This window comes from Cryptococcus neoformans, chromosome 1 (assembly GCF_000149385.1).
Source record: "Cryptococcus neoformans var. neoformans B-3501A chromosome 1, whole genome shotgun sequence".
NCBI lineage: Eukaryota > Fungi > Basidiomycota > Tremellomycetes > Tremellales > Cryptococcaceae > Cryptococcus > Cryptococcus deneoformans.
In genome coordinates this window covers 1,421,180-1,437,074 of record NC_009177.1, presented here as the reverse complement: position 1 = coordinate 1,437,074, position 15,895 = coordinate 1,421,180, and the positions used below count along the sequence as shown (strand labels likewise).

The following is a 15,895-nucleotide window of genomic DNA, read 5'->3' as shown; positions in this document are numbered from 1 at the left end:
ATCTGTGTGGCAATATGTGTCTGGTTGGCTTTGAGTATGGCGTATCATTTCTTGGCAACGATAGCTGTAGGGACTGGCTTGTATGAGGCGGAAGCGTGGGAAGTGGATTTGTTCGACAATCCATTAGCAGCAGATAGTTTGCTAGATTTCTGGGGACGTCGATGGCATCAGTTCTTTAGAGTAAGTGAGCTTCTCATTAGTGAGATTACCACTTATGATTCATTTAAGCATCAGTTTATGATGCTGTCCACTCTCATTTTAAGGGCTCTCGACCTACCTGTCTCTTCACCTTTTATTGTTTTTCTTTCCTTCTTCTTCTCCGGCGCAATGCACGCACTTGGTCAGTACCTCATGGATCCCGTACCCGCTCTTCTCCCGATTTTTGCCCTTTTCCCCTTGTCAGGTTTCGGCTGTGCGCTCGAGGTGATGTTCAAGCGCATCACAGGCAGAAAAGTTAAGGGTTTCTGGGGCAGAGTGTGGGCTTGGGCATGGATGTTGAGTACCGGAAGGTGGGCGGCTAACGCATGGTTCGAAAGTGGTGTTGGGGGAAGCTACCTCTGCCCAGCATACATAGGAGACTGGCTGAGTCCATGGGTGCAGGAATGGATCATTGAGAGAAAAGCATGATGTTGACAGTAGTGATGGTGATATACGTATGTGCCGGCTCGCAGTTGTAGAGTTGTTGCTCTTGCCACATGATGATCATGAGACAGTTATGCATTGTCTGTTTATATGACTTGTTCTGCTCTCCGGATAGTAAGACGGGCGCTGTCACGTATATATATGGCGAAGTATAGCGGAATCCATTACAATATCTACAAAGCATTGCTATATATGCCCCCGCCGCACGACGTCACGCTGCACTTTCGTCGTTCGGTCGGCCGTCGCCTCCACGATCTCCTTCCACGCATCGGATTCTCATCTCTCTTTTCTACCACTGTCTCTCATATCCCCTCCATCCAAGCCTCTCCATTGTGCCCCAGGCTGCGACGATCACCAGGCAGCAACCAAATTATCGCACCATGAACTCACAATCTCACCCCGAAGACCCGGACCTCACTCTCAAGGTCCTGTCTTTTAATGTCTGGTGAGTGCCGCTCTCATGCAGTCTCTTACCGACATGGATACGAATTTCTTCATCCTAGGGGCCTTGCTATTGTGTCCAAGGATCGCCGTACTCGTATTCATGCCATTGCGGACTATCTGGCATCTTCAAGTTACGATATTGTCTGTTTGCAGGAACTTTGGATATACAAGGATTATGAAGTGGTGAGGGAAGCGGTGCAGAGAAATTTGCCTTTCTCAAGGTTCTTCCATACGTGAGTTTAACGCTTCTGTCGGCTGCAAAGCATAGCTATCGCTAACATACTGTTGCTCCGAATGTTTAGAGGTGCCCTGGGGTCCGGTTTAGCCATCTTCACTCGCTTTCCGCTTATTGCGGCCCATGCCCTTCCCTACTCACTCTCTGGTTCGCCAGCGCAAGCTTTTGCAGGGGACTTTTTCGTCAAGAAGGCTGCTGCCAATGTCGTCATATTACACCCGGTTCTTGGAGAAGTGGAAATTTGGAACACCCATGTGGGTTTTGACTGATCGTCTTTGACGAAAGCTAACGAGAAGCTAGATGCATGCTGCTGGGGAGCACCCGCCAGATACTCGACAGGCCCATAGGATAGCGCAATCTTGGGAACTAGCTAATGCCGTCCGTGGTGGAGCGGCCAAAGGAAGATATGTCTTTGTCGTACGTATCTTCCAGTTAAAAAAAAGACGAGAGGATGGCCAATAACTATTGCCTCATATAGATGGGCGACTTCAATTCCCAACCTTGGTCAATTCCCATAGCGATGATGCGAGATCATGCTCAACTCATGGACTCTTTCGGCCAAGTTCACCCTTCAACCAATAGCGAAATCTCCCCACCACCATCTCCTGCTGAGGCTCTCAGGGTGTACGGCATGACGTGCGATTCTCCTCTGAACACCTATTCAGCCGGAAAACCTATACCTGAACATGTTCTGGAAAAGGGCGGTAAAAGACTGGATTACATCTTCTTCCGACAGCCTGCAATAGCTAGGAGAAGGCCGCTCCTTTGGAAATATAAGGATGAGGCTAATGGAGAGGAAAATTATTGGGGGAATAATAAATCTGGCCAAGGACATATTGAGTCTGGGAAACCCTTACAGGATTCTGTATCGAGTGCGCCTTCCTTGCGATGTGTCGACTCCCAGGTCGTTCTCACAAACAGGGTGCCTGGCCATTTACATTCCTACTCGGACCATTTCGCCCTATTTTCCACTTTCGTTATAGATACTCCGGACAAGGGAAAACATGCAAACAACGCTAATCCTCAAGACGAATCTTCCAAATTATCACACAACAGTTCATCTGAACCCCTAATGCCTATCCTATCTCAATCAAAGGCTGATCCAATTGGCTCGAACGTTTATGCCGTACGAGATCCATTCAAAAACCACTCCCATTCGAGCAATCCGAGTTCCCCCCGAACATCCACGTCGTCTATCCCTAAAGCATCTACCATCCGGAATGCCCTTGGGACCCTTCGTCTCTATACGCGTATTTCAAGTCACACATCAACGTCGCATCTTCGTGTTTGCGGGCTTATGTTCTTGGCACTTGTTGGTCTTACCGTGGGTTCAGCGTGGCAACCCAAGAGCTGGCTGCAACCAATCTTTACAATCCTTGCGGGGCTTTTGGGTGCTGCCGCAGTGACCTTCCTATATACTGGCTTCATCTGGGGCAGATGGGAGGTGGGTCTTTTAACTGAAGTAACGGAGGAAATGGAGCTCGAGTTGAGAGTGGTGGAGATGGAAGAGAATTTACATCGTTAGAATGGCAGAGATCCTTTTATTTTTAATGTTCTTCCATAATCAGTATAGTATCTGTATAGCAAAACTTTGCAGGAACAGCTCTGTGTGTGTGTGCTCACTACGTCTATTAACGTCGTTTTGTGCTTCGTTAGTCACACAAGGTGTGCATATTTTTTGTTCGGCTTGCACTGCTACTATCTCACAGCGGCCACACCATTCATATACACACTTGCTAGTACAGTCCGTAATACCGATTCGACATTTATTCTTCGGAAACAAAAGTCCCACCCACGAATCAAGGCAGATGATTCATTACATCATCTTTGCTATTATTAAAAATCACTTTCCACGACAAGGGGCGATATCCATTTCAGTGAGGTACGTAGTACGAAAAGATACATACAATGCTCTTGAAACAGTTTTCTGAGCCAGATGTCGATTTGACTCTATCATTTTGCTTCTTATCATGAGAAACTCTGGTTACTGACCCTGACAGACTAGACCTTGTCGCTTGCTCGAAAAGAAGCCGGCACACCCTGGTTCACAGCCTTTCTAGGCAGTTTTAGCCCTGGGCTCTAGTAGAAGCTTTTCAAGCCTATCTAATTGCTTTCTCATGGTTTTCATCTCCTGATGAATAACAGCGCTCTCAGTGAGTGCAGTACTAGTAATGCAACTTAGTTAGCGACATTTTTGGGAATTGTTGATCTTCATACGTACTTTGGAAAAACGCTGATTAGATTTTCAAATTTAATTCTCGATATCTCTCCGTTGTCGTCACCCTCGCAAGTCGGATCCTCGATAACAGGATCGCCTTCCTCATCGGGCGGAGGCTCGTTGAAGTACGCACTGATGCTACGATTCTTTGAATGAGATATTTGAGACTCGAAGAGCGCAATAAACGCTAGCGGGACAAAGAACAAAACAGTCATGGTGTAGCGATTAAGCTCTATGTACATATCCCTGGGGAGAATCCATCTGTATTCGGTCAGCCTTTCAACAAGCAGTATTTTCGTCAGACTTCATTTAGACTCACTCAAATGGCGCAATCAAGAAGGCTTCAATGAGGTTGAATGGTGCAGGGTAGACGTATGAGTCTGGAGCACGGATCAAGTCTATAGTTTTATGGGCAAAGAAAACCAGGTATTCGTCCGTCTCATTATCGGTCACGTCGGAGTAGGCGGATCCGAACAGAGCAATCAAAACGTTGACGAGGATGATGGTTGCTACGAAGTTCCATCCGTAGAAAATGATAAGTCCGAAAGGGTAACCGAACCGTTCCGAGGGCGAATCAAAGTCCGGGGCTCTGTCAAGCCAAATATCAACTGTGCATACAGCCAGAAAGAAATACACTTACCCCAGAAGAGCCTGAATAAGGTTATTGATCACAATACCTCGCCCCCCAGATTCTCCATCTGCAGCGTCCAGGGCATATAACGACTGTTAATAATGAAGTTAGGACCATTTTCCATAGGGACGGATAATCTGAGGGACATGTTCACCTGTACAAAACCAATGCCCATGATAGCAAGTCTTCCTCACAATCAGCGCTATTCGGTGAGACAGTGTGAATTGCCTACAGAATAAAGAAAATAGTTGACTCTCGACTAGACGATTAAGGAGAAGTCATCAGCAATGATTCGTGGATTGATATACTTATATACTGACAGCATCCTGGCCACTACAACTTGAAGTGTCCCGACCTGTGTCGCGTCAGCCAAAGCAGTAGCCGAAATAATCTATACTTTCTGTCTTGAAGCCATCGAATACAGTCAACTGTCATAAGAGCAGCTATGAGTATCGCGTTTGTTCTTTTTCTCGCTTGATATTTACCAGTTTCATCCAGATGAAGGGCGCCACGCAACTGAGAACTTGGAAGCTCCGGAAATGCAATAGCTGAGCCTGGTCATCTTTGCTTGCATCAAGACTAAGGCCGGCTACCCGAAGACCAAAAGCTGCGAGAAGAAGACAGTCGGTAATCAAGTTGACGATGGTCCAGAATCCCTATTTAATGGGTAAGTTGATAATTTCTGTAGAGCTTATCTTGGGCAATGCCAGCCTGGGTCCTTTCTGCATCTGTAGACGTACCACTGTGGTCATTGGTCTGGGTGCAATTCGTATAATCTATTGAACGTATTGTTCAGCACAAGCATTCACCATGAGAATACTGACGCCTCGGCACATACTTTGGACATCTTAACAATCTCTTTGGCATTTGTCAGAACAAAAGGAAAACGGTGATTTCAAATTACCTTCGATCAAAAACGCAACGGCCATCACATATAAAACAATTTCGTAACCATCCCAGTTTCTCTCCGAGTTGAATGACTCTAGGGGGCTCTCGACACTTTGCGAATAGACTAATCAATAGTCTCTTGTCAAACCTGAATGACTGTGAAGACCAAACAAACTTACCAAAAAGAAATATGGACCATACCACGATCTTAAACGTTGACTGGTATCTTGGGACTGACATGCGGTCGGGATTGAGATGGGCCCAGAAGCTACTGGATTCCGCCAGTTGATATGGAACGTAATCGATATCCATGTTATCATTGTTTCGTTGGATCCAATCACCTCTCCATAGGCAGTTCACGACGTGTTGAGCCTCAGATGAAGACAAGAAAATCTGAAACACAGAGCTTGAACCATAGGAGGCAAACATGACGAGATGGAACTCACTGTACCATGCTGATCGATGGCCGTCTCCAGAGCACTACTAGGAGCCGATTCATCCCCGTCGCTCTCGCGATATCGGTATCTGGTACTCATTACGCTCTCCAACTTATCAATTGGTAGATTATGAACAATCCTACGCGCTAGTACCTCTGCCGCTGTAGCTCTACACAAATTCTCGTCGTAATCTGCCGGATTTTTATAAGCTTCATTCATGAGCATTGCCTTGGCTCTGAGCAGTCTGTAATAATTTGGTCAATTCTGCATCTGCGGGGGGCTGGTAGAATAACAGGTACTGTTAGTACTCACGCAAAAGGAACTGCTTCCTCAAAATCTCCGCCAGATTTGGCGAACGAGGTAATGACCTGGGGCGTAATAACACTACTAGTAGCATCTGTAATCTGGGAAAGCTCAACTTCCACAGGTAAAAGTTTGACGATCATGGCTCGACATCGCTTGACAAGCTCTTCATTCATGTCAGACCCCTGAGTTGGGTTTCTAGTGTTACTTACTCGTTATCGTGTCCTTCAGATTTTGACATGAATAAGCATATAGTTATTTGGGTATCTTAAGGTAGTTCCACGTGAATAATGTGCATCACTCACCGGCTCTGGAGCAGAAGACCTGAAGCTAAGGACAGAACGCTGCTCCTCGACAGCCTGCGAGCTTGAGTTAGAATGACAATATTGCTTCGCGTGGGCTGGGTAATGGTACTTACCAGAGCGTCTCCCATGCTGATGGTGGAGAGTTTGTGAGGAAACGGAGCTTCTGGGATGATAAGATCGGACGATCAATTCGGTAGTAATGCTATTATTGCAGAAAGAACGTGATGATGACGCGTGACGATATCAGACTCGACTCCCGCCCGCCGTCGAACTCCGTATCGATAACGTTGATGATGATGATGTAAGAGGCTACAGCCCAAAACGTTACGTGTTAGGCATGTTCGGCCCACGCTGGCAGAAGGCACGCTGCCAAGAAGGTCCGGTCGCCCACTTTTCGCTGTTGAATTGATTCCGTCCTTCGCAAGGGCAAAACATCTCTCCTATACTCGACTAATATGTACGTTTCAAAAATTTCCTTATTTTTCGACTTTCGCCTATCTTATTTTTGCAGGGACCACCGCCGCCAATTTGTATGGGGATTCTAATTTATATTTGAGCTTATCTTTTTGAGATGCGGGGCTTATCTAATTTTGTGGAAAAAGCTAAAAACCGATGGTGTCATCAGCTGCTACTTCGCGTCTGTTTTCCTGGCGCAACCGCGTCCGTCGCCGCGCAGCTTCGCATTCAGTCCGAGTCTTCCATTCGAAGTTCTTTTCTGTTCTTCGTTGCATACAAGTGACTCCGCAAAAGATCCAAACACTCGATCTGAGGCATGCCTGCCTACTCTGCAATAACTCAAACACGCACGGCTGTCGCAGAGCATCTCCAATTCTTCCAGTTCGTGAGCCTGGCTCAGCGGTTTTATGGCCTACCCGACGATTTTGATCACATGTATTCTGGCTTTTACGCCTATTTGGCAAGATGCTATCTCCTTTTCAAATCTCTAGGTATCCCCTTGGAGGCTCCTAACCTTGGTTTGTTGATGAACTTCAGCCGGCGCCAAACACAGCTAGTCACCCTCGCGCTTCAATGACACCTCCAGTTCCTTTTAAAGCGAAGATCTCTTGAGCGTCCCAATACGTACAAGCGCCGAAAACGCTCGGGGGAGAGGGTATGGGAGAAGATAATTCATAGACAAAGTGACAAAGTCTTCAAAAGGAATTTAATTTCAGGCTGGACCAAACATCACAAACGATCTGCTCATGAGAGGAGTACTCCCAGGCGCGAACGCCCAGAGAAACCTTTGTCATGCTATCAGATATCTCAGCATCCGAGACGACCCAATCTTTGTCAACAAGTCGCGAAATCCTCAAGAGCACGCAGCATATCAGCTATATGTCACATTGCTCCGTTTAGGGCGCAGAGAAATGGGATGTCGCACGGAGAAGCTGGAGAAAAACTTGATATTCTGGTGAGTGTTGTGCGAAGCTATCTGGTCCGTCAGTCAGTCAACTCATAAATGATTTAGTTGGTGTTCTATACACTCTCCTCTGTCTCGAAGCCCTCCACCTATGCTTCGTTACCAAAAGCTGCCAGAGATGGCTTGATGCCACCGAAAGGGAGAAGATAGCCGTGCATTTGGCGGGGTCTCGCCTTTTGCCCGCTTGGTAGGTTTGATGGGTGGAACCCAGATTGAGCTGGAGTATATTCCTGGAAGGGATGATGCCTTGCTATGGTACGGGAGGAAGAACAAGTATGGTTTCAACGTCTGGTCATCGTTGATCATGAATGTCGCATCCGATACATCCGTACGGGTTTCACTGCTTCTTGTCAAGACCAGATGGTCTAGAACAACACCAGAGTGAGTCTTTCTCCTTTAACTTTGCTCGTCGTCTGACACCAGTTTGCAGATATATCAACACCCACGAAAATCCTTCTCCCCCAAGAATATCTTCTCGCTGATAGCGGCTTCACACCCAACAATAACTGTGGTTCCCAGCTATAAGCGCACTGCAAGCAGGCCTGGAAGGAACAATGCCTTATCGCGTGCTCAGACGGAATTCAACAACGGCATCAAGAAGGTTCGGGTAGATGTGGAACACGCAATCGGATACTGGGAGGCGCGTTTCCAGAGCTTGAAACTTCTGTCCCCTCAAATCAAGTCTGCGGACCACCAAGTTATTCGCGCAACCATCTGGATTCAGGTATGTTGTATAGCTTTCAAAGTGGCTTCATCTATGCCAATGTTTCTAGGTGACTGCAATGCTTCACAACTTCATCCTTGAACAAGACGGTCCCGAGGAGCTTGCAGATAAGGAACGTTTTCTCACAGGCTGAGCTTGAGGGAATTTTGGAGGAAGAACAGCGACGACAGAGGAAGATGAGTGATGAGGCAGATGCCCTCCTCATTCCAGAGGAACGCCAGGGCTCTGACAGAAGGAGGAAAGAAGTGCAGAGGGAAGTAGAAGTAGTAAAGGGATGGGGTCAGGCAACTATCTATGTGATCTACAACGAAGATAATAGTTAGTCGCTTGAACTATACAGAACCATGAGAAGCATTCACAATTCTTATTCATGTATAACATTTATTATTAGTGTTACAAAAAGCAAGAAGGTTCTTCCTTTCCCCGTGATCTCCCAATATGCCTGTTTTTCCGCCTCAATGGTGTCTTTCTTTGCGAACTCCACCAACCACATTGTCTTCGCCTGGATCGCATTAGTCCTTTCTATATTTCTATCCTCGACCGCCTCCTCCTCTTCCCTTTCCCGCTTGGCGATATTCACTTCGTGTTCCTCCGCTAACCTCGTAGTTTCGGCATTACGCCATGCAGCGTCCGCATTAAATCGCGCACTTTCGGCATGCATGCGTTCAATCTCAACCGCCCTTACTTCAATATTCCTCTCATCCCTATTTTCCACACTGACTCCCTCGCCTCTCTTTCCTTCGCCTCTGTAGCCGCGGCTTCGGCTTGGAAGGCCGCAACTCCATGCGGCCTTTCTGGTCAACTGCATTAACTTCCAACATCATCTTAATTAGGTTATCTTGGACATTGGTGAAGACTTCGTTACGCTGAGCTCTGCCTTTCACCTTGAGCTCTTTGGCTAGCTTTTGGGCCGTCAGTAAGGTCGGCATTGGTTGCTCCTGTTGAACTGGTGTTTCCTTAGCCCCTGCTTTCTTAACAGACTCGGAGAGCAGTGTACAGATTAGTGATGAGGAAAATCCAGAAAACTATGAAAGGAAAATTTGATTGAATGCGGGTATAGGATCTGATTGATTACGTAGTCTCTTAAACAAGTTATACGCGAACGTCTAACTCCATCAGTTCCGAGGGTGGCCTTAAGGACGTGGTAATAGGGGCAGACTGAGCGGAGTCTACCACGGAATGACTCAGTTTGTCCAGGTTTGGAAAGAGATCAAAGATGGAGAGATGACCACGGACCTGGAAAACGGAGTTTTCACGCCTTTCAACATGCGCTTGAGAAGCCTTCGTGATTCTCCCAGCTCGGCGAGCGACATGTGTCTGGTACGAGGTTTGGGGAGCTTCATCGAACTTGGCAAGGAACTCGCGCTGTTGACTGAGCATCGCCCGAGAGTGCTCTAAGTTGGAACGAAGGGGAAACTGACTCGGGAGGTGCATGCGATTCCGTGGCACAGTGCACTTGAGGCACGGGGTGTCCTCTTTGGAAAAGTGGCTGACACCGGTGATGGCAACGGCAGCCGGACGATCACAGCAGATGGCCCCAATTCTGACATAGACCTTGCGGGATCAAGGGGGTTGACGTCACTTAAGATCTCGTCCCAATCTTCATAACGAGGACAGATGCTCTCAGCCAGAGCTGAATGTGGCAGGGTCAGTCAGAGTGTTTGGTAGGAAGTAGTAGTAGTCTAACATGTAGTAACATACAATTAGCGAAAGGATTTCTATAACTGACGAAACAACTCACCAGTAGGGTGCCCAGGTGTTCTAATCCAAAGCCCGTCGCACTCGCCACTTAAAAGGTCGACCCCCAAGGCCAATAAGAGTCGATGAAGCAAGCAGCCTGGCGGCTCGTTGGGAGCAGGAGTTATTCCCATTATCATCATAAATGACAATCGGGAACGGTATTGATTAGGCAGATCGGCCAACTGGCAGAGGATAGGGCCCATTGACCGGGGAGAGCAGTTGCGAGACCGCGATGGATCGGCATAGTCAAGGGATATGTTAATGGTGAGGACAAGACAGCCTCTCTCCCGCTGAAGACCATCTTGGCGATAGCATTCACCGTCCAGCTGATGTCGGTAGATCTTCCCAGGACGTGCCTCACGCATGTAACCTGGGCAACCCAGCTGCCGGTCTCGCTCACCTTGCTGCGCTCGCAATATCTGCTGTTGCTCGACCAAACGTTCTACCCCGTTGATACTGAACAGATCTTCTAGCGCCGATTGTAGAGATTGCCTCGGGAAGAACTGCACCATAACCTTCCCCGCCTCTTTAAGAGGGGTATTACACTCATGGCACTTGTCTGGAAGATCGACAAGCCCTTCGCTGTTGGTGATTTGGAGGAAGGTAGCTTGGCAGTCTTTGGTAGGACATTTAGGGTTGGGTTGATATCGAGGTGTTTGCAGATTGACTTGACGTTTGTCTGCAGCTCGGAGGCAGACGTCTCGATAGGGCAATCAAGCAGGTCGAGTACCTTTCGTCGCTGAGATCCAGGAAATTCTGCCACTTCCGGAGCAGACGCTCTCATTACCTGCCGATCTTCGGTAATAGCTAGCTTGATGATGACTTCCGAACCCTCTTCAGCTCCATCCCCGTTCTCCTGCTGGGTGTTTTCAAATGACCCTTGTTGTAGATGATCTTATGGAGACGTTAACAACTAATGATCAATAGAAGGGGCAGCGTGTGTAGAAGAGATGGTAGGGACCGAGAGAAGATGAGAACCAAAGGGCTCGTTGGTAGCTAGAGTCGCCGTGAATAGGCGAGGCGATTGAGGGGACTGCGGTAGCAAATGATCCAAGGATCCCTAAAGGGGAAGGGCGTCGCGGTGGTCAAGCCATGTCCGGCACTGCATAACCTTGCCAGCGATAGGACAGAGGGGACATCGGCAGCGGACTAGAGCTTTGAAAGGCTATACCGATGCGATGTCAGACAGATATCCCGACTTAACCTCTCGTCTAATGTACCATTCGAGTTCGACAATACGTTCATTCCGACCGCCCTCCACCACGAAATATCATCCCCTACTCCAACCATCCACTTGCCAGGCCTGTGACCAAAGCAACCATCCAGGCCCCGAAGAATTCTGCCTAGGGTCGCCGCCCCCATTTCCATATCCGGCACAAAGGGCTCACGTCTCTTCTTCACTACTCGTCCCTCCAAGGGATATCCAACAGAATTGTGACTCTGGAATACCACAATGCAAGAAAATCGCCGAGGATTGATGCCAGGATCCATGGAACAAACCGAATAGGTCTCGTAGGCTACGACCTCAAAATTTACTCCTTTCTACACCAATATGGTGCACGATCAACCACCGCCAATCGTCGCAAAGCAGGAGAGTTGCTCTTCGACTTCGCGCAGAGTCAGTGTCTCGGCTCTCTCCAAACCAGGGCAGCCAGTGTTACAAGGGTAACCCCCTTGCTCATCAGCGGGGCATTCAAACCCTGGTTATCTCTAGCGGTGGTCTATTGGAGGAGAAAAACGAAGAAGAAGTCAGCCGATGGAAGGAATCGGGAAAGGTGGGGGAGCAGCCAACAGCAAAGACGTCTCTGGTGCTGCAAGTGATTGGAGGACTGCAGAAGCTAGAAGTCGGCCGGTAGGAGTGAGGAGAGGTCGGTCCCGAGAGCAAGTGTATCGGTTGGACTCTTACATAATGTTTATTAGATAATCAATTACGAAAGTCGCATAATTAATTATAAATAGTGATGACCCGTAAGAGACTTCACGGGGTTTCGGGTAAACAATCCGTTTAAAGACCCTACCCTATACCCTGTCCAGGACATGTCCTGGCGGGGTTGTCCGGTGACTAAGTCGTAAACGGAGTCCGCGCCGAACCCATACATCCTCCACCACTGTACGCACGCACTGCACGACCATTATGATTGTTGAGCTTCTCTATCTTCTTCAATAATGCATGCATATGCATATATACTACATCACATCGCTATTTCGTTCATGATGACCACACGTCGCGACCACTTGTAACTTCGTTCAGGCTGTAACGTTTGTGAAAAACTCAGAATATATACTACTGTATACTGATGTCGCTTGCAGCTATGTTTGAGCTATGTGCATTTGTACCTCTTGTCTTTCCTCTGCATAATGGTACGTCGCATTTCCAAAAGAAATATTGGATGGCCAAGGGCTTCGGCTGACCCGTCTTGACCCATTTCCCGAGTTCTCATCCTTCCCCATCACTTCTTTTCTCACCAGCTTTTCCTTCGATTACCCGTTTGATTACCTTTATATGTAGCCACAGGAACATAATATGGGAAGGATGAGGCAATCATACGTGCATGAACGTAAGTACAACTATCATATGGTTACAATTTAAAACAGTTACAACGTTCGATATCGATAAGACTGATGCACAATCATGTTCTTGACAACTTCCTTGACGACATTGCTCAGCTTGTTTAGCCCCATCGAGTTTTTAATCCTATACTCCTCAATTAACCCCGCAGCTTCCCTCTCACCCATGTTCATCCCCCGAGCTAGGTCTCTGATGGCCTCATAGATAGGTTTTCTCCGATTGAACATCTTTTTTTCGGCTTCGTTCTTTTTAAACTCGTTTCGTTGACTCATTTCCCTGACAGGTAATCGACCATTCCTTCCAACGATGTACTCATCCCATAATTCTAGTACATCTCCTACCTCGCGATCCATCTTGTAGACCAATGCTTCGAGTTGAACTAGGTCACCAGAGTCGCTAGCGGAGTTGGGCTGAGAAGCGACGGAGTTGGAAGAAGCGGATGGGTTAAACCCCCCATGGTGTTGACCTTCAAGTACACTGGTCGTTTGGCTCTCTTGGGCGTTGACTGACATATTATCAGCTAACATTCACGCCATCCATGACCATCTGTGACAACATGCTCACCATTTGATCGAGATGAAATGCTGCCGCTGTGTTGGCGGCGAGCCATTGCATGGAATGCATCTCCAATACCATTCAACAGTGCATCATATTTCTCAGCACGCCGCTCTTCCTGTATAAGTTGGGAATTGCTGGCAACGGACGCAGCTAGTCCTGTTAACGTGGTGTCGATGTTATATGTGGCCTTAAACAAGGCAGTGAAGTTGGTAGAGAGATAATCGGAAAGTTCAGGGATAAGTTGCCTTGCATCCTCGCTCATGCGTGCTTCCGCGCTTTGCGCTTCGGCTAGCGCCCTTGCTTCAAAGGCAAGGAAAGTGGGTGTGGAGAAGACAGGGTGTTTCCAGACAAAGAGGTCAGGTTCGAGCTGGCGAATAAAGGGAGCATCTTGGATTAATACCGAGCGAAACCAGTCCATGAGTTTGATGAATGCTCGACCAGCTTTGTCGCCTTGGAAGCGATCGGGGTCGAAGAGCTCAGCCTCACTGCATATTCAGCATCAGTTAATTAACTTTCCACATGTAACGGAATATGACTCAACGCAGCATCAACCCATGGGAAGACGCTCTCGATAAGCTCCTGAGGCACTTCCATGTCGCGAGGAAGGTAATAAGAACCTTTCTTTTTTGGGAACCCTGCAAGGGCTCTCAATGCTTTGAGAGGGAATTTACTGAGGTAGACAGTTTCCATCACCTTTGTACACCATCTTCCTTGCCTCATGATATCTTCTTCAGGCGCGCCGCCATCTTCGGCAAGCTGGGCTCCCCATTTGCGAGACGTGTGAGTGGACGCTCTACAATGGATGTTGCAGCTTTGAAGTGCTTTTCGCACACTCTTGTTCAAAGCGTCATATTTCAGACGCGTAACTGCGTTGGATTGGCGGGACACAAAGAGTGGGATGTGATACCAGTCCTGGCGATTTTTTAAAGAGGGAAAAGAGACATCTGAGTTAATAAAGGGCTCTTCACTGAAATGGAACCTAAGTAGACCAAATCAGATCATTTGGACAGCAACTTCATAAGGCGGCAGAAACAAAACCGCTCACCGGGCAAACAGATACAGAACAAGGAAAGAGACGGGGCACCGGGTCACATCCTTGTTCCTCAACAGAGTTGAGTACTGGATCTGACCGTCATGTGTCGTCTTCCCCTCTCTTATGGCGAAAACGACACCACGACAAGGTGTGGGTCCCTCATCCTCGAAGAGTCTGAGGGACATGGACGATAGGGTAATCCTTAGCTGATCATCCGCACGTAAAAGTCCATGGATGCCGACGGCTTGCGCAGCGAGATCGCGCAGACCTTCGACGCTGTCCCGATGCAGATAATGGAGAAACAACTTTTTCATGTTCTCGGTCGTCGCTATCCCATCGTAGAACAGATCTGGAGGGCGGGCTCAGCTTAGATTCTTATTACATGGAAAGGCAGGATAAAGCTCACCGTCACCTTTATCATCACAACGAAGGATACTTTGTTCGTTGCGTACACGACGTAGAGCGTTGAGGATAGAGTTGGTTGCTTTCGTGCGCGGCGAGGGAAAGGCGTTCATTCCCGCCTGCCTTTGGGTCTCCCAAAGGTCGACAAGAGCAGCCAAATAGAGCCTGACAGAAGCAAGAGATTGGTTGCACTGCAGCAGATGCTCAAGACTCGAGTCTGTAGGCTCGTTACCAGCCACCCTGCTCTGAAGCTGAGATAGCTCACCTGCACCATGATATCCAAGACTCTCACGCAATTCCTTAAAATCCGGCAAGTCATTGACACCATTCAGAAGCATCTGGCGCTCGTCCTGAACGGTGTCTGGGTCGGCAGGCTCATCAATACCTGCAAGCATTGAATCGTCGACTTCCTCGTCTTCCTCAATAAACAGTGCCGTCTGACCTTGCTCCTGACCCCGCACAGTTTGTGGCACTTGCCCACCTTGGGCTTCTCTTACAAGGATGTGCGCCTGCTTCTTACCTGCGAAGTATATCAACGTATGCTCTACAAAGCCTGTGGGGAAATCATTTACGGTGATGGTCAGGAGGAAGTTTAAGTACCCAATTGTACAGATACGACGCTGCGTTTGCCGGAGTTACAGTATCTCTTCAGGTTGAAGAGCAACACGTCAGCCAACAACTAGTACACATACATCTTTGGGAGATGGCGGCTCACTTTGTAAGAAAATTCATGTGGGCACAGTACGCATACCATTGCTTATTTTTGGTTGCATATTGTCGTGCTGTTTTCAATGTCAAATTACTTTTGCGAAGAGCAGCGATATCTTGCATCGTGTGAGCCGTGCGAGGATCGAGAGTGTCAGCAGGTTGGAATGCGTCAAGCCCCTTTGTGCGTCTGGTAGCTGGCATTGTGCAAGGTGGTGGCAGTCAAAAAAAGTTGAACGATGGATAATATGAGCAATGTTGTTCTAATATGTTAGAAAGTATCATGGATGAGGTTACTGTAATGACATTGGATGCGTGGGCTGACGCCGAGACTAATGAGGCCGTATTTCCATTACGACAGATATTAACCCGGGACAGGTTGAGCAAAGCTCCAGTAATCTGTAGTTTACTGGAACTGATGCAACATGCAACAGGTCGTATAAATTCTAGTTTACTGGAACGCTTCCTGGGGACATTTGAAAAAAATCGGCGACCCCCACTATGAGGACATGTCCCCGCGGCTCGCCTTGTCCCGGGTCCCTGGTTCCAGAGAACAATTCAATTGCACCAAGTTAATTTTGGGAAGTACGTTCAGTTTTAGGTGTTTTGTTATTAATGAAAATGGACGTGTCCGTTCGAGT

The 15,895-nt window shown here is 47.8% G+C and overlaps 5 protein-coding genes across 5 annotated transcripts in view; 2 read left to right on the top strand and 3 right to left on the bottom strand.

Annotated features, from left to right (window-relative positions):
- The window catches only part of CNBA5200 (hypothetical protein), a gene marked incomplete at both ends in the record, with an annotated part of 1,496 nt that extends 869 nt beyond the window's left edge, over nt 1-627 (top strand). The window contains 2 exons of the mRNA XM_772729.1: nt 1-180; nt 229-627. The exon at nt 1-180 is cut by the window's left edge and continues 578 nt beyond it. Of these exons, the coding sequence (XP_777822.1) occupies nt 1-180; nt 229-627 (579 nt within the window). The remainder of the gene's footprint in view (nt 181-228) is intronic.
- Nucleotides 628-1,022: 395 nt separating this feature from the next.
- Nucleotides 1,023-2,846, top strand: CNBA5190 (hypothetical protein; the record flags this gene model as incomplete). Its single annotated transcript, XM_772728.1, has 5 exons — nt 1,023-1,087; nt 1,146-1,319; nt 1,389-1,575; nt 1,622-1,738; nt 1,800-2,846. 5 exons carry the CDS (start codon nt 1,023-1,025, stop codon nt 2,844-2,846), a joined length of 1,590 nt encoding a protein of 529 aa, XP_777821.1.
- A 531-nt stretch (nt 2,847-3,377) lies between these two features.
- On the bottom strand, nt 3,378-6,231 carry CNBA5180 (hypothetical protein; the record flags this gene model as incomplete). The annotated part of the gene is made up of 17 exons (XM_772727.1): nt 3,378-3,486; nt 3,543-3,800; nt 3,859-4,128; nt 4,180-4,262; nt 4,325-4,355; nt 4,403-4,429; nt 4,491-4,525; nt 4,656-4,826; nt 4,911-4,946; nt 5,009-5,028; nt 5,075-5,182; nt 5,238-5,451; nt 5,505-5,739; nt 5,808-5,964; nt 6,011-6,023; nt 6,104-6,157; nt 6,217-6,231. The coding sequence occupies 17 exons, from the start codon at nt 6,229-6,231 to the stop codon at nt 3,378-3,380; spliced, it is 1,836 nt and encodes a 611-aa protein (XP_777820.1).
- Nucleotides 6,232-8,611: 2,380 nt separating this feature from the next.
- On the bottom strand, nt 8,612-10,771 carry CNBA5170 (hypothetical protein; the record flags this gene model as incomplete). Its single annotated transcript, XM_772726.1, has 6 exons — nt 8,612-9,041; nt 9,229-9,272; nt 9,352-9,612; nt 9,669-9,880; nt 9,989-10,370; nt 10,532-10,771. 6 exons carry the CDS (start codon nt 10,769-10,771, stop codon nt 8,612-8,614), a joined length of 1,569 nt encoding a protein of 522 aa, XP_777819.1.
- A 1,811-nt stretch (nt 10,772-12,582) lies between these two features.
- CNBA5160 (hypothetical protein) lies at nt 12,583-15,458 on the bottom strand (the record flags this gene model as incomplete). The annotated part of the gene is made up of 8 exons (XM_772725.1): nt 12,583-13,061; nt 13,121-13,599; nt 13,656-14,093; nt 14,160-14,496; nt 14,554-14,766; nt 14,815-15,069; nt 15,122-15,195; nt 15,265-15,458. 8 exons carry the CDS (start codon nt 15,456-15,458, stop codon nt 12,583-12,585), a joined length of 2,469 nt encoding a protein of 822 aa, XP_777818.1.
- Nucleotides 15,459-15,895: the final 437 nt, after the last annotated feature.